Source organism: Molossus molossus, unplaced genomic scaffold (assembly GCF_014108415.1).
Source record: "Molossus molossus isolate mMolMol1 unplaced genomic scaffold, mMolMol1.p scaffold_m16_p_9, whole genome shotgun sequence".
Classification (NCBI taxonomy): Eukaryota; Metazoa; Chordata; class Mammalia; order Chiroptera; family Molossidae; genus Molossus; species Molossus molossus.
In genome coordinates, this window is record NW_023425403.1 from 92,186,402 (window position 1) to 92,210,909 (window position 24,508).

The 24,508-nt window shown below is 48.7% G+C and overlaps 2 protein-coding genes across 2 annotated transcripts in view; one reads left to right on the forward strand and one right to left on the reverse strand.

The window, feature by feature from the left end:
- The window catches only part of COG3 (component of oligomeric golgi complex 3), a 99,268-nt gene extending 88,440 nt beyond the window's left edge, over positions 1–10,828 (forward strand). Inside the window, exon 23 of the mRNA XM_036250385.1 lies at positions 10,245–10,828. Within this exon, the coding sequence (XP_036106278.1) occupies positions 10,245–10,274 (30 nt within the window). The 3' untranslated portion in view covers positions 10,275–10,828. The remainder of the gene's footprint in view (positions 1–10,244) is intronic.
- An 8,182-nt stretch (positions 10,829–19,010) lies between these two features.
- ERICH6B (glutamate rich 6B) overlaps positions 19,011–24,508 on the reverse strand; it is a 44,905-nt gene continuing 39,407 nt past the window's right edge. Inside the window, exons 12-13 of the mRNA XM_036249805.1 lie at positions 21,656–21,881; positions 19,011–19,262 (exon numbers count right to left, since the gene is read on the reverse strand). Coding sequence (XP_036105698.1) covers positions 19,011–19,262; positions 21,656–21,881 — 478 coding nt within the window. The remainder of the gene's footprint in view (positions 19,263–21,655; positions 21,882–24,508) is intronic.

Below are 24,508 nucleotides of genomic sequence, written 5' to 3' on the forward strand. Positions count from 1 at the left end.
TTTGTTTGCAATATGCATGAAAAGAGGCCCACATTTCAAATGAAAAAACAAAACAAACACAACAAAAACAAAGTCCTTTTTTTTGTTTTGTTTTTGGTATTTTGTTCAGATAGAGTCGGGGAGAGAGAGAGAGAGAGAGAGAGAGAGAGAGAGAAACATCGACGTGAAAGGGACACATCGAGTGGTTCCACCCGCACAACCCAACCAGGGCCAGGGACAAACTGCAACTGAGGTACATGCCCTTAGCGGGAACCGAACCCAGGTCTCTCTGGACCGCAGGCCGACGCTCTAACCGCTGAGCCAAACCGGCCAGGGCAGTCGTTTTATTTTTTAAATTATTTTTTTCAATCCTTATCCCAGGATATTTTTCCATTTATGTTCAGATCGAGTGGAAGGGAGGGAGGGAGGGAGGGAAGGAGAGAGAGAGAGAGAGAGAGAGAGAGAGAGAGAGAGAGAGAGAGAGAGAGAGAGACATCAATGTGAGAGAGACACATCAACTCATTGCCTCCCCCACGATACCAACCAGGGCTGGGATGAACCGCAACTGAGGTACATGCCCTTGGCTGGAATCGAACCTGTGACTCTTTGTTCGAAGGCTGTCAGCTCAAAACACTGAGCCATACTGGCCAAAAAAAAAAACAAAGTTGTTTTAGAGATGTTAGAAGTGTTTGTTTTCTCTGTCCTTCCTAAATTAAAAAAACTGAATATAGAGCTCAGTTTGTGTTTACTCTCACTGATTCATTCAGTTCAGTCAGCAAGTTTTTATGGAGAACCTATTATGTATTAGGAGTAGGCTGGTGCTATGGATGATCATTAAGTTTAATATAGCTGAGGATTTTAGTATATGTTAAGAACTAAAGAATTTGAGGGAAAAGGCTAAGGTTGATGAGCACCTGATTGGAATCGGTGAAGACTGGGAGGAGAGAGACTGGAGGCAGACAGTGTGGGTGTACCTTTTGAGGGGTTTTTCTATAAGGGGACAGGAAAGATGTGGTGGTAGCTGGAGGAGAAAAGGGTCATTTTTTTATTGAGATATAATTTGAATACCATCAAATTCACACTTTAAAGTGGACAGTTTATTGGTTTTTAGTATATTCACTAAACTATGCACCCATCACCACTATCTAATCTCAGAACATTTTCATCCCATCCCTCCCACCCCCCAAGAAATCCCATACCCAATAACAGATTCCCCATTCTCTACTCTTCTACTAATCTATTTTTTGTCTCTATGGACTTCCCTGTTCTGGATATGTCATTAAATGGAAGCATGTAATACATGGCCTTTCATGACTGGTGTTTTTTCTCTTAGCATAGTGTTTTCAAGGCTTATCTATGTTATAGCATGCATCAGAACTTCATTCTTTTTCTGTATGTATTCCTTTATATGGATATATGGGTCATATTTTAAAAATATCTCTGTAGTTCTAGGGTTGTACAGTTAATAGACTTTTTAATAATTCGTTTGAAGTAATTATATTTTTTGATTATACTATTAATTATATTATAGTTTTCAATATTTAGAAATATTTTTTCCCATTTTGACTTAATTTTGTTTTTTAATTAGGCAAAATTGTTACATGGTTTTCTTTTTAATTTATTTATTTTTTATTAATTTTTGTTACAGATGTTTCTCCTTTTCCCCCCACTGATTCCCCCTCCCCATCCCTTTCTGTCCTCTCCCCAACTTTGTTGTCCCTGTCCATTGTTCATGCATACATGCATATAAGTTCTGTGGATTATCTCTCCCCCACCACCCCCTCTTCTGGGGATTGTCAATCTGTACCCCACTTCCACGTCTCTGGGACTACCCCATTCCTCAGACTGTTATGTTTTATATATTCCACAAATAAGTGAGATCATATGATACTTCTCTTTCTCTATTTGGCTTGTTTCACTTAGGATGATATTTTCCAGGTCCCTCCATGTAGTCTCAAAGGATAAGAGATCTTTCTTTCTTACAGCTGCGTAGTACTCCATTGTGTATATGTACCACAGCTTTTTTATCCATTCATCTACTGATAGACACTTGGGCTGGTTTCAGATCTTAGCTATTGTAAATAGTGTTGCTACAAACATGGGGGTACATACATTCTTTCTGATTGGTGTTTCAGGCTTCTTAGGGTATATTCCTAGAAGTGGGATCACTGGGTCAAAGTTCAATTTTTAATTTTTTGAGGTGACACTATATTGTTTTCCATAGTGGCTGCACCAGTCTGCATTCCCACCAGCAGTGTACTAGAGTCCCCTTTTCTCCACACCCTCGCCAACACTTGTTGTTTGATGATTTGTTGATGGCGGCCATTCTGACAAGTGTGAGGTGATACCTCATTGTTGTTTTAATTTGCATCTCTCTGATGATTAGTGATGATGAGCATTTCTTCATATGTCTCTTAGCCATTTGTATGTCCTGTTTGGAGAGGTGTCTATTTAGTTCCTCTGCCCATTTTTTAATTGGGTTCTTTGTCTTCCTTTTGTTGAGTTGTATGAGTACTCTATATATTTTGGAAATTAACCCCTTACCTGATGTATCATTGGTAATTATGCTCTCCCATACAGTGGGTAGCCTTTCCGTTTTGATGATTGTATCTTTCGCTGTGAAGAAGCTTTTGAGTTTGATGTAGTCCCATGTGTTCAGGATTTTGGCGTCTATGTTCATCAGGGATATTGGCCTGTAGTTTTCTCTCTTTGTAGTGTCATTTTCTGGTTTTGGAATTAGAATTATGCTGGCCTCATAAAACGAGTTTGGAAGTTTTCCTTCTTCTTGAATTTTTTGAAATAGTTTGAGGAGAATGGGTATTAGTTCTTCTTTGAATGTGCGGTAAAACTCCCCCTGAAGCCATCCGGGCCTGGGCTTTTGTTTGCTGGGAGAGTCTTGATTACATCTTCAATTTCTTCTCTTGTTATTGGTCTGTTCAAGTTTTCTATCTCTTTCTGGTCCAGTTTTGGGAGAATATGTGTTTCTAGAAATTTGTCCATTTCGCTGTTTGTCAAATTTGTTGCCATATAATTGTTCATAGTAGTTGTTAATGATCTTTTGTATTTCTGTGGTGTCAGTTGTTACTTCTCCTCTTTCATTTCTGATTTTGTATATTTGGGTTCTCTCTCTTTGTTTCTTGGTGAGTCTAGCCAAGGGTCCATCAATCTTGTTTATCTTTTCGACAAACCAGCTCTTTGTTTCATTGATCCTTTGAATTGTTTTTTGGTCTCTGTGTTGTTTATTTCTCCTCTGATCTTTACTATTTCTTTCCTTCTACTGGCTTTGGGGTTTTCCTTTTGTTTGCTCTCTAGTTCTTTAAGTTGTGAGGTTAGATAGTCTATTTGAGATTTTTCTTGTTTTTTGAGGTAGGCCTGTAGTGCTATGAACTTTCCTCTCAGAACTGTTTTCGCTATATCCCATAGATTTTGTGTTGTTGTGTCTTCATTTTCATTGGTTTCCAGGAAGTTTTTGATTTGTTCCTTGATCTCCTCGGTGATCCATTCATTGTTTAATAACATGCTATTTAGCTTCCATGTGTTAAAATGTCTTTGTATGTTCTTCTTGCAGTTAATTTCTAGTTTCATACCATTGTGATCTGAGAAGATGCTTGATAAGATTTTAGTCTTCTTGAACTTGTAGAGACTTAGTTTGTGCCCTAACATGTGGTCTATCTTTGAGAATGTCCCATGTGCACTTGAGAAGAATGTGAAGTCTGTAGTTTTGGGATGTAATTCTCTGTAGGTATCAATTAAATCCATTTGGTCTAGAGCTGCATTTAGAGTCTCTGTTTCCTTGCTAATATTTTGTCTAGAGGATCTATCCAGTGATGTCAGCGGGGTGTTGAAGTCCCCTGCTATGATTGTAGTGCTATCGATTTCTCCTTTGAAGTTCTCCAGAAGATTTTTAATATATTTTGGTGCTCCTATATTGGGTGCATATATGTTTATCAAGGTTATACCTTCCTGTTGGATAGATTCTTTCAATATTATGTAGTGGCCTTCTTTGTTTCTAGTTATGGCATTCATTTTGAAATCTATTTTATCAGATATGAGTATTGCTACCCCAGCTTTTTTTTTCCTTTCTGTTTGTTGGAAGATTTTTTTCCATCACTTTATTTTCGATCTATGTGAGTCTTTTGTTTTGAGGTGGGTCTCTTGTAAACAACATATAGATGATTCATGTTTTCTTATCCAATCAGCTAGTCTGTTTTTTTTTTATGGGAGTATTCAATCCATTTACATTTAAGGTGATTATTGATATGTACTTATTTATTGCCATTTTTCTTTAGTGTGGTTCTATTTTTCTTTCCATTTCTCCTGCTAATTACAGCAGTCCTTTTAACATTTCTTGCAGTACTGGTTTGGTGCTGATGTATTCCCTTATCCTTTTTTTGTCTGGGAAACTCTTTATTTGACCTTCTATTTGGAATGATAGCCTTGCTGGGTAGAGTAGTCTTGGATTCAGATCCTTGTTTTTCATGACCTTGATTACTTCATGCCATTCCCTGTGGCCTGTAGTGTTTCTTGTGAGAAGTCAGCTGAGGGCCTTATGGGGTTTCTTTGTAGGTAACCTGTTTCTTATCTCTTGCTGCTTTTAGGATTCTTTGTCTTTAATTTTTGGCACTTTGATTACTATGTGTCTTGGTTGGGCCTGTTTGGGTTCTTACTTGGGGCTCTCTGTGCTTCTTGAACTTGAATGCCTTCTTCCTTCACCAAATTAGGAAAGTTTTCTGTCACTATTTCTTTGAATATATTCTCTAACCCTTGCTCATTTTCTTCTTCTTCGTGGACTCCTATGATGTGAATATTACTAGGTTTCCAGTTGTCCCACAGTTCTCTTAAGCTGTCTTCCTGTTTTTTAATCGTTTTTTCCTTTTGGTTTTCTGATTGGTTGATTTTTTTCTACCCTATTTTCTAATTCACTGATCTGGTCCTCAGCTTCCTCTGCTGTGCTTTGTAGACCTTCCAATGTGTTTTTCATTTCTGATATGTCATTTTTTATCTCTTCTTGGTGGTTTTTAATCTCCAATTGGCTTATATTCAGCATCTCTATGTCCTTAGATATGCTGTTGAGCTTCCTCAAGATCATGTCTCTGAATTCTAGTTGTTAACTTGCTTAACTGTACCTCATTTATCTCTTCTTCAGTAGAGGTCTCTTGTTCTTTCATTTGGCTTTTGTTTCTGTGTTTCACCATTTTGGCTATCACAGTGGGCTTTGGAGTCTGCCAAATTTTCCCTGTGGGTGTTGGTGTTCTGCTGTTTGTGGCTCCCTCTCCTGGGTTTGGATGAGGCAGGGAGGGCCCACTTTAAACACCACTGTCAAGTCTTAACATTCCTGGTTAGAGTTGTTAGCCCAGGGAATGGTAGTTATCTTCTAGCTTTTTTTGCCTGGAGGCTATTAGTAGGGGTCACCTGAATAACCTTGGTTTCTGAGTTGCCTGAAAATCTCCCTCAGGTGCCCAGTGTAAGAGGATTTCCCGAGGGTGGGGCAGATGCTGGTTGATAATGGGCCTCAATTAGCATTTCAATGGCCACCAGGTGGGGTTGAATCTCTGAGGGAGGGGCCACCACCTCTCCCCAGTGCCCTGAGAAGGAGTAAGATGACCACAGTCCTTTGTGGCTGCACTCAGCAAAATCTCTGAGCACCCTCCAGATCCTGAGTGTCCCCACACAGTTCCAGTCCAGTGTGCCCTCCCTCTGCTGAAGCCCAAGGTGAGTGGCTGCTGCCAATTTATCCTCTGTCCAGACTCTACGTCGTGGAGCCACCTGGGATTTTTAACCCTAGCGCGCTGCTCCCAGCTAAGGGCAGTCTAGTCTGCTGCACCAGCCGAGGGCGTAGCATCCAGCCGAGTTTGCAGGACTCAGCCGCGGTTGTGGGACGCAGCTGAGGCGGCAGCAGCTTCCAGCCGAGTCCCCTGGTCCCAGCCCAGGCCATTGCAGACCGTGGGCTCCTGGCCCCCTCTCGTGTCCTCGCAAGCCTACCAGGATTGAGTCCTTGTCCCTGGTTATGTGGTCCTCCAGACTGCCTTTCGGTTGCCCCTTCCTGACCATTTGTCTTTATTTTTTGTTGTAAATCCATTTTGGTCCTGGGTGATGGTCTGTGTAGCTTCCATTCACTCCACCGCCATTTTTTCGAAAGTCTCTTTACATCGTTTTCAGAGTAAATTTGGAGATGTCTTATTTTCCATTTCGGTCCCCACCAGCCTTTTCATTTTCTTTAGGGATTATATCTATAGATCTATAGGGATATAGATAACTACTTCTGTTATCAAACTATAGGTAACTTTTTATTTGTGATTGTTATTAACCTTTTTTTTTAACTTTTAAAGTTGGGGGAAATGCCTGTTTGTATGTTCATGGGGCAAAGAGAGGGAAAAACTGACCCTGGAAAAATGTTCCTGAATAGGGGGGATGGGATTTTCGAGCAGTTGGAGGGTGGAGCGTTTGTTAGGTGCATGGGATTCAGTCGTGGAGAGGCGGCTGAGTGGGCATAGGTGGCAGGTGGTGGATGTGATGGGAACTCCAGGAATCTGTTATCTGACTGCTTTACATGTGTGCGGGAAACAGGAGGGAAGGTCATCACTGAGAGTGAGCAGGTGCTAAAGCTAGGAGGAGGCCCCGTTGAGTTCAGAGGTTACAAATCCATAGAAACCATTCATCATAGTTCTCTAAGTTTTTTTCTGGTCATAGTTGCATGAAGGTAAATGGGGAGTAGTGGGGTGGGACTTACTAAGAACACAGAGTTCCTGAGTTCCCTCTTGTCTCCTGCCAATGCCACGTGTATTAGTGTATGTGTGTATAACTGTAACTTAACAGGTTTACACCATGTGCAGCTCAGCTGCTTTGCTTTGCATCTTTCTTTTGAACCACTAAATTATTTACCAGTGGGTTGCAACCTGCAGTTTGAAAAACACTAATAGAAACCATCATTTTCTCTGTGCCTTGATTCTAATTCAGGACTGTTAACATTTTCTAGATAATAGTAGTAATAGCTGGCATTATTGCCTGCTGCCAAGTACGGCTCTAAGCATTTGACATGTATCATCTCATTTAAACTTCACTTGACCTTCCTATATTTGCCCTATTTTACTTACAAAGAAGCTGTAGCCTTGAGAGGGTGAGTCACTTGGCCAACAGCTGTATGGTAGGAACCAGAACCTTGTATTTCCAATTCTATGGCTCGTTCCAAAAGGGAACCCTCTGGTTTACTCTTACGTTCTCTCCCATTTTCAATTTCCCTGAAACTTGAATGTTTGTGACCCATTCCCCCTTACCCCCCTTTTTTATTAATCTTCACCTGAGGATATATTTTCCACTGATTTTTTTTGTTTGCTTTGTTTAAGAGAGAGTGGAAGGGAGGGACAGGAGATGGAGAGAGAAGGAGGGAGAAACATCGATGTGAGAGAGACACATTGATTGCTTGCCTCCCGCTCACGCCTTAACTGGGGCTGGGGATGGAACCTGCAATCCAGGTACATGCCCATGATCATGAATCGAACTTGCGACCCTTCAGTGTGTGGGCCAATGCTCTAACCACTGAGCCACACTGGCCAGGGGTCCTTTTTTAAAAAAAATCTTCACCTGAGGATTTTTAAAAAATTTATCGTTAGTGGGGGGGGGCGGGGGAGAAACATCCGTGTGAGAGAGAGACACTGATTGGCTGCCTCCATTACAACCTTGACCAGGGCTGGGGACCACATTGCAACCAAAGTATGTGCCCTTGACTGGAATCGAACCTGTGACTCTTTGGTCTGTAGGTTGATGCTCCAACCACTGAGCCAAACCGGCCAGGGCCTTTTTTTCTTTAATTGAATTTATTGAGGTGACATTGGTTAATAAAATTACATAGGTTTCAGGTGTACAGTTCTGTAATACATCAACTGTATATTGTACTGTGTGTTCACCACCCCGAGTGAAGTGTTCCAGTGACCCATTTTCTCGAGATCCAATGTATGGCAGTACAGATGGTTCCTGACTTATGATGGCTCGACTACAATTTTTCAACTTTATGATAGTGTAGAAGTGATATGCATTCAGTAGAAACTATACTTGGAATTTTGAACTTTGATCTTTTCCTAGGCTAGGGACATGTGGTGTGATACTCTCTCATGAGGCTGGTTAGGGGCCGCGAGCTGTGATCCCAGATCACGAGGGTAACAGCAAATATTCTACCCTGTGTCATTGTGTTAGATGATTTTGCCCAGCTGTAGGCTAATGTAAGTGTTCTGAGCATGTTCAAGGTAGGCTAGGCTTGCCCTGGCTCTTTTGGCTCAGTGGTTTGATTCCTGGTCAAGGGCACATACCTGGGTTGCAGGTGTGATCTGGCTCCGATCGGGGCATGGGTGGGAGGCAACCCATCAGTGTGTCTCTTTCACATCAATGCTTCTCTCTCTCTCTCTCTCTCTCTCTACCTTCCTCCCTTCCATTCTATCTAAAAAAAAATCAATGGAAAAATATCCTTGGATGAGGATTAACCAAAAAAACAAACAAACAAAAAAAATTAAGGTAGGCTAGGCTAAACTGTGATGTTTAGTAGATTAAGTGTATCAAAAGCATTTAAAAAAATGTTTTTATTGATATTTTAGAGAGAGAGGAAGGGAGAGAGAGATAAAAAACATTGATGTGAGAGAGAAACATTGATTGGCTGCCTCCTGCACGCTCCCCACTAGGGATTTGGTCTGTAACCTGGGCATGTGCCCTAACCAGGAATCGAACCAGGACCTCTCAGTACATGGGACAATGCTCAATCCACTGGCCACACTGGATGGGCTCAAATGCATTTTTGACTTACAATATTTTTAACTTGTAGTGGGTTTATCAGGACATAACCCCATCATAAGTCAACGAGCATCTCTGAAACATTTTTGTAACTTTATTTTGTTATAATTTCAAACTTAGGAAAAAATACAAGAATGGTAATAAGGAACTTTGTCCAGTTGTTTAGTTTGCCCCATTTGCTTTGTCATTGTTGCTTTATCCTTTCCTCTTTCTCCCCGCTGCTCTTTGAAATCCTTTGAAGGAAGTTGGGAGACACTGTGCTCTTTTACTTAGAAGTACTTCAGTGTATTTCCTAAGAACAGGAATTCTCTCACTCTACCCCCGCACAGTGACCCAGACAGGAACTGTAGCATTGTTACCGTTATGTAACCCACAGTTCATCTGCAGATCCCTCCAGTTGCCCCAGCAGTACCCAGGATTTGTCCAGGTGTTTGTTGCTCTTGTGTCCCAGCTCTTTGGTTTCTTCGCATCTGGAGCAGTTCCGGAGCCTTTTTGGCTTTCTTTACCTTGGCAGGCAGTCATTTTATAGTCTGTCCCTCAATTCCAACTTGTCTTTTTTCTCATGATTAGATCCAGGTTTTAAGTTTGGGCTAGGAGAAACACAGAGGTGATTTTGTGTTCCTCTCACTGGAAGTACAAATTGATACAAGAGGTTATGGGGTTATTTTTTTGTTATTATTATCTATGTTAGTGAGAGGAAGGGAGAGAAAGGAGAGCGGGGGAAGAAGGAGGGAGAGAGAGAAACATCAGTGTGAGAGAGAAACATGATTGGTTGCCTCCCGTAAGTGCCCAGCTGGGGGATCAGACCTGTGACCTTCCAGTGCACAATGCTCCAACCAACTGAGCCACGCCGGCCAGGGCTGGGTGATTATTTTGATTATCAAAATAGTTTGTACTTTATAGAAGGGTTCAGTGCCATGTTTACTGCCTGGGTGACAGTGTGCAGTGTGCAGGCTGTCATTTCCTGCCTTGTCCCCACGGTGATTTCTTGGGTTTTCTGGCCAGCTCTGTCACACCCCCAGTGGGCAGGGCGCCGCTGGGTTCAGGCAGAGTTAACTGAACTGTGGGAGCCGAAATTCGCTTGTGGTGCCTATTTTTATGCTTTTGAGAGTCATTTAAAGAGTTTGTCTCACAACTTTTCTCAAAAACACTGCATAGAAAAAGGTGAGGATGATTATTTAGATGCATTTCTGTCCCTGTCAGTGTTGGTATATAGTTTTTTCTGTCATCCTTGTTGGATTCCAAGTGAGTTGAGGGTCTGCATTTGGGTGATGGAGTGTAACTTTCCACGGCCTCCACAGAACTCAGTGCCCAGGGCAGCTTCGGAAGTCAGACAGCATTGCAGGTCCAGCGTATACCTTACAGCCATGTCTCCCGGTCTGTTAAAAGTCTTAGACTTGTCCTCCCATTCTGTGTTTGAGGCTCTAAACAGCTTTCTCATGGTATTCCACAGCAGAACTGATGCAGCCTTGCCCTTTGTTTTTCAGCTGAACCTCTTACTGTCAGTGTCTAAATAACCAGGCTGTGGCTGTGCTGCGAATGTCTGTCCGGGAGGAGCGGCTGGAAAGTCACGGGCCTGCAGGGACTTGAGGAGTGTCCCGAGAACCACACGAGCGAGCTACTTACTCATTGCTGACTGCGAATGAAATACAAGCAGAATGTTAAAAATGGGTGTTTCCCTTTTAATCTATGGTAATTGCCTCCTTTACATGGGCTCAAGAAATGTAAGTTTATAAGAGGTGGCTGGTGGGCAGGGCACGCAGTGGGGTGGTTCTAGCTGAGATGTGCAGTGAGCAGTCTGCAGTGGAGTGCAGAGGCCTTGATGGGAACGCTGCTAGTTAGAGAGCTTCTAAGAGTAAGTTGTTCAAGTGTGAAACAGGCAACACTTTGACCACTGAGCATTCCACAGTGACTATTTTTTTTTTACTTCCAGAAATGTTATTTCTACATTCAATGTAATGTTTCCCCTATCACTTTGGAGTTTTAGTTTGGAGTGGATTGGATACTTCTGAGAACACATTCTGCTTTCCTGGGAATTCAAGGGGTTATCTTCCTGTGTTTTTAAAAAAGTATTACTATCATTGAATTTATTGGGGTGACATTGATTAATAAAATCATACAGGTTTCAAGTGGGCAGCTCTATAACCTGTCATCTGCACACTGCATCGTGTGCTCACCACCCAGAGTCAGGTCTCTCTGCCCCCACGTATCCCCCTTTACCTGTTCTACCTCCTCCCAGCCCCTTTTCCTGTGTTTCTGGTGTGAGTTAACTTCAGGAGTCGAGGAGCTAATGTCAGTCCCAGTGTCTGTACTCCTTGAGTTGCTAGGTCCAGGGCGTTCGGGAGCAGCAGTGGCAGCCTCCTCGGGCGCAGTCTCTGGTAGTCTTCACGGCACGGCAGCCCGTGCTGTGGTTGGGGAGTACCACCAGGGTGTGTCAAATCTGGTCCATAAAGGAGCGAAGGAAACCTGATGAAGAGCGTATCCCGTGCCTGGAGGTCAGGGTTACCAGCCTCTGCACCCTGCCTTCGGTTTGACTGGTTCTCCGTGTTCAGTGCCGCGCTGTCCAGCTACGGCGCGTCGTTTACTAACAAAGACCAGGAGGATGCGGATGGCCCAGCCCTGAAAGCTACTACACCGTATCAGGGATCATCAAATGAATTATGCACTTTTGTGAATTTTCCTACAAATACTTATTTTCCAATTGGGTTGGTTTTGCCTCTGGTGTCATAGTAAATGTAGCCTGCTTTTTGGTTCAAATGAATTTTGAGTTTTTCAATCACTAGCTTAGAGCTGGAACACGGACAGGGGCTCTGGAATGTAGCCAGCAGGTCGTTCTGCGTGACCAGCAGCATTTTTCATCCCTTAAAGCAGACACCCAGTGTGCAGGCAGGTACACGTCTGTCGTTTTTAACAGGGCACTTGTTTTCCAGCTCAGTTTAAATGGTGACGGATGTTGCTGAGGGAGCTCAGCGCTCTGTATTCTGGGAAGCGGGCAGGTAAAGAAGATCCACCTTCATTCTTCGGCACGAAGTGAATGAGATAGGAAGACTGTTTACTCCCAGTTACTATTTAAAATACACGTTTAAGGAAATAAACGGTAAAATACCCAGTTTTGTGTATTATATTGTATATTTGATTTTTTAAAAGCCTTTCCAAAGAAATGAGGGCATGATTATTGTACTATACTATGATTGGTTTAATTTGATGTACAGAGCAGAGTGTGTTCTCAAGGATACAAATATTTGACCACTTGTTCTCGTGTTGAATCTTTTATTTCTGAAACTCAAACACCTTACAAAGTGCGGAGCAGGTGATAGTGGTCCAACCTGTTTGCTAAAGGAATATTTGTTTGAATCTGTACAGTTTCAAGTGTTTACTTATACAAAGAGTGTACATACTTTCAAGTAATTAATTTAAAAGGCTTTATATTATTTGGCTAGAAATTACTGTTTTTAAGAAATGTGAATTTTAAAAAAAGTAAATATTTTTACTTCCTACTTTGTCCTCATGTGTCTGTTATGTGTGTGGATTCTTTAAAAAAAATTTTTAAATTGATATTTCTGTTGTGCTAGCTTGTAGACTCCCATGCGGTTGTAAGAAATAACAGTGATCCTGTGCACCTTCACCTGTCCCCTCCAGTAGGGCCATCTCCCGAGCTGCACGTTACCACAGCAGGTGTGGCCGGCGGTGCGCCCGCCAGTCTCTCTCCGAGGTCCCCAGCTTACGTGTACTGTGTGGATTCTCTTGGCACGAGGCTCCCTGTGGAAAGGCATTCTGAAGATCTTAATGTTTCATTAGTTGAAAGAAAGTTTTTCTTTGTTTACAAAACTGCCAATTTCCTGAGTACCGTCAGGACAGATAGTTGTGTTGAAATTTAGTTGTATTGAAGTAGCATTAAAAACCAGTTTGTATTCTCCCCTGGTTTAACAACTCCGTATCTTTTAAGTTCTCCTCTGCTGTTACCTCGTAAGTGAGAAAGAGTGGTCACGGGGCCGGTAGCTGAAAGAACCCGGGGCCTTGGTGAGAGACCGTCACTCAGGAAGAGGAACGACCCTCCTCGCTTCCTTCCTGGGGCCTCGCCCTGGCGCTGCCGCCTGCGCGTCGTCTGCTCCTAGCGCCCAACTCCAGCCGCTGCTGGGCCCTCCGAACGGCGGCGCCCGTTAAATCCTGGTCCAGTGAGGACATATTTTCCTTTTTGAAAATAAAGCGTTTTAAAAACTATTCTGATTATTAAAAATATTTACTATTAGACGTTTCTGTAGTGTTTGAATTTAGCATAATCTGTGAAAGTCTTTAATAATGAACCCTAAGAGGTAGACTGCTATGAAATGGTTGGCACATGGCTTCTGGATTTCTCTGTGTGCATTCTGAAATAATTTCTCTTACAAGATTGGACTCCTCCACACATTTTCAACCAGGAGGCTTTTAATTGTCAGTGTATACACATACACGCATGAAGGATTTGAAAGTAAGTTGAAGACATCATATTTTACCCTAAAGTACATCAGCATCTCCACACACTAAGGACAGTCTCCTACGTAACTTTAATACCATTATTATACCTAGAAAATGATTCAGTAATATCTAATAGGTAGTCCATATTTTAGTGACTCAATTGTCTCCCAAAATGTGTCATAGCTGCTGCTTAGCCAGGCTCAGACATTTTACTTGGTTGTGTGTTTCTTCAGTCTCTTTTTAAAAAAAAAAATTTTTTTTCTTTATTGATTTTAGAGTGAGAGGAAGGGAGAGGGAGAGAAATAGAAACATCGATGAATGAGAACATCCATTGGCCGCCTCCTGCATGTCGCCCACTGGGGATCGGGCCCACTTCCTGGGCGTGTGCCCTGACTAAGAATCAAACCAGCCACCTCTTGATGCAGGGGTCGAGGCTCAACCACTGAGCCACACTGGCCAACCAGTCCCTTTTAGACAACTCCTCTTAAGGTTTTGTTTGCTTATTTTCATGACATTGACTTTTTAAAAAAGTGTAGCTTAGTTATAGAATGGTGTGCCTGAGTTCCTCATTAAATTCAGAATACCTAGCAACAGCAGAATACATTCTTACCAAGTATGTGAAACATTTGCTAAGATAGACATGTACTGTTCAGTAAAACCCTAAACTGACCTACAGCAGCGGTTCTCAGCAAGAAATGACCTTCCCTCGCCCTCTGCCATGGGACATTTGGCAGAGGGCAATGTTTGAAGGTGATTTTGGTTGTCGTGACTGGTATATGTCGGGGTATCACTGGCTCCTAGTTGGTAGAAGTCATTTAGAATTGCTAAATATTTTACAATGCACAGGACAGCCTCCCACAACTAATACTTCTGCAGCACAAACCCTGCTGTATCTATACTTTAGGGACCCCCAATCTCTAGACTGAATTCCCCTTGCCTAGCTTCCTTGTCTTCATACAGCACATGAGATATTTTGCTTATTTGTTTTTTTATCTGTCTTCCACAAACCCAGATTGTAAACTGCATGGAAGGGAGCTTTGCTTTGTTGTTGCTGTATACCTAGCGCCTAGCACAGCCCCTGCAGTAGGTGCTCAGTATTTGTTGAAGGAGTGAAAGAATCCAGTGCTGCCCAACTCACATAGCCTTCCCTACCCCACCCCATTGCTGCAAATCCTGCCCGTCTCCTGGCCTGCATGGCTCTGTATTCCCCCCTCCTCTATTTCCAGTGCGTTGTCTGCGTCCAGGCCTCGTTTTCAATATCCTTGTTTGGAATATTGAAATAGCTTTACTACAAGAGCTTAGTCTTATTAACACCCTCTCCCCCTTCTCCAGAATATAAAACTTTAATTCCTATGGCACACGAGGCTGCCTCAGTCAGCCCCTGCCCATCTGTCCAGCCTCATTCCCTTCATCTTCTGTGTCTGTCAGGGACCTCGAGTGCCAGCAACAGAGGGCATCATTTCTAACGTGAGCAGGAATGGCTTTATTGGAAGGAAACGGGGGCTCCGGACAGACTGATGCTGGAGGAGCAGTGATATGAACAGGAAGCATCACAGATACATTTTATTTTCTCGAAGCAGAGAGTTGGTGCAGTCTCCACGGCTGTGGCAGAGTCCTGGACTGGGTGGGCATCACTCCCGGTGAGACATGAGTGTGTGTGTGTGTGTGTGTGTGTGTGTGTGAGATAGTCTATGCTTCAGGATAGTGCTGGAACAAGGAGGAACACGACCTCTGTGCTAGTTACTGGTTTATTGCCCATTAGCTCCAAATTCACCCTTTTGGCCCTGCTTTGAGATTCTGGAGCTGGGCCCTGAAAAGATGTCTCCTCTGCCAGCTGGTGCAATATTAGACTTTGCTGGAGGTACACTGTGAAGCCTAGGGGAGGGGGCTCTTTCTGTGGTGTGTTCGTCCTTCTATTTTGGCTGTCTGCAGAACATGGAATCTGGTGGCATTCACTCTCAGTGAGTTTTCCAGCACCCCAGCAGAAAGGTTTTTGTGAAGCAGCTTCTGCAACCTAGTGGCCACGTGCTCTGCACCGGCTCCAGCTCCTTGGCAGACCGTGAACTTCCCCACCAGCCCCCAGGCTGCAGGTGTGAATCTAGTGCTTTCAAATTCTTCCATCCCCTCTTGGGTGCATTCTAAGGACCAGGGGAGGGGGCAGGAGGGGGGGAGGGGGCAGGAGCGGCGGAGGGAGGGAGGAGAACACTGCCTTTCATACACTGCCCTTGATTTCCTAGAGTTCTCCTTTAATTCCCTTTTAGTATTAACTTGCTAAATTTTGTTACATTTTCCTTGTTGAAGTTACTGGTGTGGTTTCTGGGTCCTTACTGGCCCCTGACTGATAGAGCCTTTTTTAGTTTCTGTTGTGGCGGGAAGGGCCCTGCTGCCCACTAATGGGTACTCACAGGGGTGTTTCCTCCATAGAGGAAGGGGTGGGGGGGTGTGCAGCTAGAAGAGACTCCCACGTGTGTCCAAATGCTGTAGCTTTTACCTGTGCCCTAGATGCTCGCTCTCCGTGTCCCTGCACAGACTCTGGCGTCCTGGGGAATCCCAGCACGCCCCACCCTGCTGCTGTCCATTCTTCAGCTCCGGCTCAGAGGCTGGCCCTGACCCCTCCCTACTCCCCAGGGTGACTCTTCTTTCTTACTCTGGGCTCCTTAACAAAGCAATAATTTCATTCTTCTGCTGTTGCTTATGTCTCTGATCCCCACTCTGATCCCCGGAGGGCAGAAACCTGTTCTCTCTTTGGACCTTCAGCACATGGTAGGCACACAGGGTATGTTTATTGCATGGCGTAACTACTAAATCAGTTATTACTTTTTTTCTTAATACTCACCCGAGGATATTTTTCCATTTATCTTCAGATAGAGTGGGGGTGGGGGAGAAAGAGAGAGAGAAACATCGACTGGCTGCCCCATCCCACCATTTCCCCAACCAGGGCCTGGGCTGAACTGCAACCGAGGTACATGCCCTTGGCCGGCATTGAACCCCCGCAGGCCAGGCCGACGCTCTAACTGGTAAGCCAAACCAGCCAGGGCTAATTAGTACTTTCTGCAGGCACAGGACGAGACTCCATTTGCTCGAGGCCTTCACCGATGACATCCTCAGGAAGCCCTAGCGCCGTGGTTCTCAGCCTTCCTGACGCCGCGGCCTTTAATACAGCTCATGTGGTGGAGACCCCCAACCATGAAATTATTTTCGTTGCTACTTCATAACTGTAATTTTGCTACTGTTACGAATCGCCATCGGAAATACGTGTTTTTCGATGGTCTTAGGTGACCCCTGTGAAAGGGTCGTTCAATCCCCAAAGGGGGTGCGACCCACAGGTTGAGAACGCTGCCCTAGTGTGTAACCGAACAGGTTAGAATTGAGCAGCCCGACGACGTTCATTTGCATTTCTAGGAGAAACACCTTTTCCTGCCAAGTCACTGAAGATGAATGATGATGAGGAAGAGGATTTGCCCCCTCAGGAAGTTGAAGGCCCAGGAGGGGCTGGGGTGTGAGGCAGACAGGGTGTTAGTGTGGAGTTGTTCCCCCTGAATTCATATGTTGACGTGCTCACCCCCAGCACCGCAGACTGCACAGGGTTGTTGCAGCTGAGATCACTGGTGAGGACGAGGCATCTGGGGCAGGGCCCAGCCATTGGGGCTGGTGTCCATAGAAAAGGAAGAATTTCACACACACACACACACACACACACCCCTTCATGCGAACATTGTACGTACGGTGCCACAAGCCCAGGAACTACCAGAAGCTGGGAGAGGGCCTGGAATGACATGTCCTCCCCTTGCACCTTCAGAAGGAAGCCCTTGGCTTTGGACTTCCAGCTTCCAGACGGAGCAATGGTTCTGTTGCTCAAGGTGCTGGGCCGTGTGGGCCTTAGTTAGGGCAGCCAGGCCGACTGAGGCAGAGGGTGCGGGACTCATGGGCCCTGGCCCTCTGGCTGCTGGGATTCCCCTCGCAGCCTGTGTAGTGTTCACTTCTGATGAAACAGCCCGAGTTGTGTTACTCTGTCCAGGCTTTCGACACGGAGCAGCAGTTAGAGAGCAGCTGGAAACTACCCCTATTAAATGTTGGCAACCACATGTTTACTAGGGGGCTGACCAGACAGGAGGCGGCCGCGGGCTGCCTGTGCGCCAGCTCCGTGCTCACGGCCTGTGCCCCCGCCTTGTGCGGAGGGAGACGAGGAGAGGAAAGGGCTGGCGACCGCGCCCGTCAGGTACCGCCTGGCGGAGCCCCTGCCCAGTGCATCTCCTTGCGGCCTCACTGCACCTCCTCCCGTGACACACGAGGGGCTGAGTCCCAGAGGGGCTCACTGCTTTGCCCAAGGACCTCTAGCAAACGGTGCTGCCAAGACTCGAACAGGGCGGTCTGACCCGGGGCACACGCGCCCTCCAGCTCACAGCCGGCAGCCCCAGGTGTCAGCCCAGGAGAACTGCTGCCATGTGCAACCCCGGGCCTGGTCTCCGCGAGGAAGGGGCCTCTGCCCCGGGGCACACGCACGTGCTGGGGCTGGCCTGCAAACGACCCTCTACAAGTGGCCGTCCGTGTCCCTTACTTTAGTAACTAGTTTTGGCTGATGCCGCTGTTCACCAAGGGGAAGTGAGTGTAACGCCCTGCTGGCCTTACCACCTTACCCACCAGCTGCGCAGCGTCGTGGTTGGGGGATGGTGGACGTGGCAGTGTGAGGCCAGCAGGAGAGCAGGGCACAGAGGTGGGCCTGGGCGTCACTGTTCACAGAGGTGGGCCTGGGCGTCACTGTTCACGGCTGGAAGGGCTCGTGGCTGGAAGGGGTTTCCCGTTTGGGTTTAGGCTGCAGTTGGGATCACCCCGTGGAAATGTGACGTGTCCCAGGGATTTAAAAGGACACTGCCCAGCTCTTGAGCCCCCCTGTTCTTGAAGCGACCCTCCCACCCCCCATGCTCAGGCATCCATGGGAGCCATGCTTACCAGACATATAACCCCACTCTCGCTTGTCACCCTGGGTCAATGGCACCTGCTCAGCCAGGCCAATCCAAGGCCACGGGGTGTTTTGAGAGAGACCAGGAGACCGCTCCTGTGGACTGAGGTGCACAGCAAGCTCTTCACAACAGACGGGTGCCCAAAGATGAGGATGCGGTCCTCCGGGCTCCCGAGGCCTCTGCCCGGCCCTGCTGAGAACCACTGCATCTGCCGTCCGCTACTCAGTTCCCTCTAGTTGGTGGCTATTACTAGTGACCAAAAGGGTCCCAGCTATTGGTGGTGGGGGGGGAGGTCAGTGCGGGTCTCTTCGGGCTTCAATTGACTCCTGGTTTGGGGACCTGCTGCAGGCCAGCGTTGGTTTGCTGTCTGGGTTTCCGTCTGTCCTGGTGGGGGTGGGAGAGGAGGTGTTTGTGATGGGGTCAGGGTTAGTGAGAGCTACTATTTCCAGACCCGTTGTACAGATGAGGAAACTGAGGCATAAAGCTACTTGCACAAGGTCGTACAGCCAGCACTTGGCAAAGCTAGACTTAGAGACAGTCCATGTCCTCAGTCAACCCAAGTACAGGAAGGTCGCAGAAGAACTTCTGCACTTGAGTGACCAGTCGGAGCCCGCAGGACAGGGCGGCGTGTGCTGCCTGCCGGACCAGCTCGCCCTACCGCTGTCAGGTCTGGGCTGCTATGGCGTCTTTTCTGTCCCCAGCCACAGATTCTGTCACAAGCCCAAAACACTTTTCAAACCAAGTTGCTGGGACAGGTCTCAAATTACAAAACAACTCTCCAAAGACAGAAAAAGATGGGTTTTCCTTGGTGCTCCCGACTTCACCTTCCAGAGACATTCAGTAGGTCCTGGCGAAGCCCTGGGATGATGCTTTGAGCACCCTCATCTGGGACCCAACACTTTTCCCCGCGTCACCCATCAGCAAGATACTGGTGTCCTCCAAGAACCTTTCCAAATCGCAGATGGTCAGGAAATTCAGGATCTTACTCATTTTCACCAAAAGGTTCTGCATCTTCTGGGCCGTTGAACTGATTTCCACCTCCAGGACTGCTTTGTTCTTCATTTCATTCAGCGTCTCCGGGAGTATGAACTGTGGGAATTCAGGGGGAGCCCGGTGGGGATATGCACTGCCCAGCACGGTGCTCCTGACCCCAGGCCTCTGGCCAGGACTGAGTCTTCCCTGGAAACTTAACTCTCTGGGGCAAGTCTCTGCTCCCAGCCCGGCCGCTGGCAACCTTTCTGCCGCTTCCCAAGCACACACACTGGGCCTGTGCGTGGCCACACCCCAGCTCGAACCAAACCAAGCTCCTGAGACCTGGGTGGCCTACCTGCCAAAGGCTGTGCCTCCTGGGGACATCTGGCTTCTCCCCATGGATTCCCTGCCACAGAGGCCTTGTCACTACGGGGAGATGTCCCAAGTGTCTGCTGATGAGCGCCCCCTCCCCCCGGGTTCCCTGGAGTGGTCTGGGTTTCGTGGGGCTGAGGCACTGCCCATGAGGGCACCTCCACCCAGTTCTGGCCTGGTTTATGGCTACAAAATGCCGAGCAATGGGCCTCCTGGAGGTGGGAGAACACTGACGGGTGGTACCAACGTGCTCTAGCTCTGCGAAGTACCCAGTTTATCAGATGTTCTCACATAAAGCCTTACAACAACACTGTCATTTTATAAACGACAACCGGCTCAGCATGAGCACGAGGCTTGCCTGGTGTCCCGTGGAAGTGGAGGGGCTGGCGTGTTCTCCAGGCACCCTGCTACATGTCCTGGGAGGGCCCTGCCGATGGGTCGCCTCTGTGCCGATTCGGCTCGTGGGGCCCACTCTCCACCGGCACCAGACTCTGTCCACACCAGCCACTCACACGCCCTTGCTGACCCTCCTCCCCCTGTGGAGCCCCACTGTTATTTGAAGGCCCAGGTCCTCATGCCCTTTCCACTCTACTTGCCCCTCCTGGCTTGTCACCACCGCGCAGGGGCAGCTGGCAAACTCGGGGTAGACCGTAAGTACACAGCGTCCCTTCACTGCATTGGCAGCCCTGGGAGACCCAGGGTAAGTGAAAAGGCTGCGGCTTCATTATTTAGCTTGTAAAGTAGCAGCCCCCCCCCCTCCCCCAGTCAAGGGAACCCAGGGTGCGCGGCTTGAGCTGCCCCGGTTTTAGCTTCCAGTCCCGTGTCCTGGAAAGCCCGTCCTGGGCAGCCTGGGGTGGCCGGTCATCCCCTCCGCTCCTTTCGGGTAACGCCCTCAGCTTAACCGTGCTCCCCGCTGCTGTTTGCCCGCCCTCTCCGTCCCCTGCTTCTCTGCCTGATCACTTCCCAAGAGACATGTCCTTCGGTCTGTCTCCCCGGGCAGTCCTACTTTTGGGGGCCTTGAGCGCCCCTCTGGTGGGTCCGCAAACGGCCTGTGTGGAAGGGGGAAGGGGAGCTGGAGCAGGCAGGGTCTTATGTGGGCCTCAGGGGCGGCTAAGGGGACAGACGGGCAGGGCTGTGTGGACGGAGAGGTTCCGACTCCCCCAGGCCCAGGCCACCTGAGGTTGCCTAATTCCTCCCCTGACCGGTCCTCCGGGAGGGTCGCGACAGTCCACCCTCTTGCTCTCTCAGTGAGAACGCTTGGGTCCAGGCTCACCATTTATAGTGGCTTGAGTCGTGGCCCCCAAAAGACATGCCCAAGTTCTAATCCCCAGGAGTCTGTGAATGTAACTGTATTTGGAAACAGAGTCTTTACAGATGTAACGAAGTCAAGGACCTTGGATGAGGACTGAGGGTGGGTCCGGAATCCAATGTCTGGTCCTTGTGAGAGGAGGAGCGGGAGACTGAGGCACAGGGACGCGGGGGAGGAGGCCATGTGAAGACAGGCCGAGACCGAGCCAGGCTGCCACCGACCAAGGGACACCGGGGGCTGGGGGAGACGAGGAAGGGTTCTCCCTTAGAGCCTTTGGGGTGGCCTTGCTGACACCCTGATTTTAGACGTCTGGCCTCCAGAATTGTGAGAGAGTCGAGTCTGTTGCCGTAAGCCCCAGTTTGTGGTAACTTGTTAAGCAGCCCGAGGATGCTGACATCCCTCTGGGACACCACCTGGCCTGGGCAGGGGCCGTCCACTCCCAGGCCGTCATTTCTTTTAAGATGAGCACATGTGGGGAGAGGAAGACACCCCCAGCAGGGTCGGGCCACACAGGTCCGCGCTGTTCCTGGCCCTGCCGTCTGACCGGGCTGCAGTGAGTGTCAGACAGGTAACGCATGCCCATACCTTTGGGGATTTTTTCTGTCTGGCGTGTGGCTGAGCAATTACAGGACGGCAGTGTCGGCAGAGCAGCCCCTCGGGGTGTTCGGAAGTGAAATGGATGCCTTGTGGACAGTCGAGCATCGGGTCAGGGGAGGCGGCCTGTGGGTCTGGTTGGAGTCATGCAGACCACGGCGCGGGCCTGGCATGGGCCAGTCCCAGGAGCCGCAGCCGGCCTGGGCGAGCAGCGGTGTGGGGATTGAGACCTTACCTTGTACTTGGTGCCCATGTTCAAGCAAATGTGCTTTGACGGGTGGATGAAGCAGAAGATGACCTGATCTTGGCTCCGCACCTGCACCCTGATGTGCTGGTTGATGTCCAGGGAGACGGGCTGCACGGGGGGCGCGTGCACGTGGAGACCCAGGTCCCACCAGTTCCAGGCCTTCTGCGGCTTGCCTTTGGCAAAGTAGTAGCCCAGGTTTTGGCTCAGGCTCAACCTAGATCAAGAAGACCCATCAGGCTCGGCCAGTGTGGATGAGTGGTTAGAGGGTCGGCCTGCACACCGAAGGGTCGTGGGTTCGATTCCCAGTCAAGGGCACGTACCTGGGGTACCTGGGTTGCAGGTTTGATCCCTGCCCCAGTCCAGCACGGGCCAACCAATTGATGTCTCTCTCACATCGATGTTTCTCTCCCTCCCTCTCTTCCTCCCTCCCTCCCTCCCTCCCTCCCTCCCTCCCTCCCTCCCTCCCTCCCTCCCTTTCACTTTCTCTAAAAGTCAATGGAAAAACTATTCTCAGGTGAGGATTAACAAAAAAATTTAAAAGAAAAAAGAAGTCTTGTCGGGCAGCCAGGGCACTTGGCCCTGGGACAAGGGGCGACACAGGCTTGTTCCCTCCTTCCCTCTCGCTCCCTTTCTTGTTTCAACCTTTGCCCACAAACAGGCCACAGGCTCCCACGGGTCTTGGCAGGCGGGCGAAGTTCTGACCAGGAGGCAAGCCCACGACGAGGTGCGGTGTGGACCGCAGTTGGTCCCGCACCCTGGCCCCTCACGTCCACTCCCCTCCTGTCCGGGGCTGTGTGCTCGTCCCTGCTCAGGTTTTCCGCGCTGTCCCCTCCGCCTGGCACAGCTGGCTCCTGCTGTCCTGGGCTCTCGGAGGGGCCCTCTGTCCCCGCCCCTCCGGCTCCGTGTCACTCTCCGCCTCCGCCCGTTAGTTCCCTCTGTGTACGTTAGTAACACATACGGAGGGTTCTTGTTACTTGTGGTATGTAGTTAGGGTCTATAAAGTCACCTTGAACACTGAGTGAATACTGAGCCCACTGCTCCTAGGAGAAACGTCACTATCTGTGTCCATCTTGCCTAGATAATCTTAAATCCTAAAAGCAACCCATCCTGGCAACCCATCCTGGTAGAGTCCACCGGCGCCACCCTGCCCTGCCTTCCTGGCTCCGTCCTCTGGGACCAGAGGCACCTCGGGCCTCAGCTGGGATGTGGTCATCAGGAGGCCGAATGTCTCCCCGCTCTGCCCACGCTCGGGGCTGTCACACACACACACGCACGCACACACACACTTCCCCTCGAGCAGAGTCCCGTGTTCACGAACAGTGTCCGTGGGGACTGAACAATGAGAATCAGCTGTACCTGTTTATCGTCTCTGTTTGCTTACTGAAACGTAAATGTAAAACATGGGCCTGCAGGGCAAGGTCCACGTCCATCTGGGTCCCCGATGAGTCCCTGCTGCCCAGCACTGTGCCTGGCACCCACACAAACAGGTGTTGGATGAGTGAGGGGTGGATGGGCTTCTCCCTCCCCCAGCCCAGGCCCTACTCATTCAAGAGCCATCGTTTCTGACATTTGAAACCCACCCCATACCCCTCTGTTCCCGGCTTCTGCTTCCAAATCCCACCAGAGCTGACCCTAGAATCTGTGCTGGGGCAGCAACTCCTCTCGAGGACTGAATGCAGAGGAAGAGAATCTGAGACCCGGGCCCGTCAGAAGGATGTAGGGTTTGCAGGAGTCTGGGTTACTCAGACCACCTGCCAGCTCTCCTCTGGGCTGTCCAGGGGCTTGCAGGCCGGCTCCGAGGGGGAGGCCAGCCTTGTTCGCCTCCGACAGGAGCACTTCTAGTCGCTCCCAACAGCAGATTCTCCCGTGGCTCCCACTGCCCACCGAACAAAGAGCAAAAGTCCAAGTCCCTCAGCATCGGCCTCAGCCTGGCCAACCTCATTTCTCTCTGCTTAGCCAAGAGGCTGTGTGCACGTGAGGAATTAAAAATGTGGGCTCTGGAGCCAGACTCTCCAAGTTCAGAGCCTAGATCAAGCTGTGTGTCCTTGGGCCCGTTACTTAGCCTCTCTGTGCCTCAATTTCAACTGCAAACTGCAGATAATAATAGTACTTCACTCAGAGGGTTGCTGTGAGGATTAAATACCTATGCGTAGCCCTAACTGGGTCGATATTAGAATTTTCTCATCATTGATGAAGAAGAGGGCAGAGCGGAGGGTCTTCTTTCACCCGGTGGGGGCGCAGATCCCTGTACCTCGAACCCTTTGATGGCTCCTGCCCGTGTTCTCTCACTGGGCCTTCCTCGCTCCTGGGGCTAGAGGTCTGTCCCGCCTGTGGGTGGCAGAGGGGCCAGGCCGGGGGTGGAGGAGTGGAGCCTGGGCTGTGGCCCGGCAGGCAGGACGCGAAGTCTGCAGAGACTCAAGGCCACTCTGAGCCTCACTGAGCCTCTTCCAACACGGGGCAGCCTCCGGCTCCCCCAGGGCGGGAGCCCGGCGTCGGAAGGGAACGCTGCGGGCATATCTCCCGTCTTGGGAACCATGGATGGTGAAGTGGTGAGCAGTTTTCAGAAAAACTCCCAAGGAGAGAGGTGGGAGACGAGAAGGTCGGGGTTCCCGGACCCTGAAATGGCTCCGAGGCTCATGCCTGAGGCTTGGAAGCAAGTGTGTTCTGGGGAGGACAGACGGACCACTGGGCACTCTGTCCCCCAGGACAGGACGTCGGGCCCGTTTCCTCATGAGGACCAGGCTTTCCTGCAGTCCCAGCAGAGCGCTGGGTGTCAGCACGAGGGCCAAGCACTCCTGACCCCAGGGGCGGACTGGAGGTGGCTCCTGTCGACTAAACGAG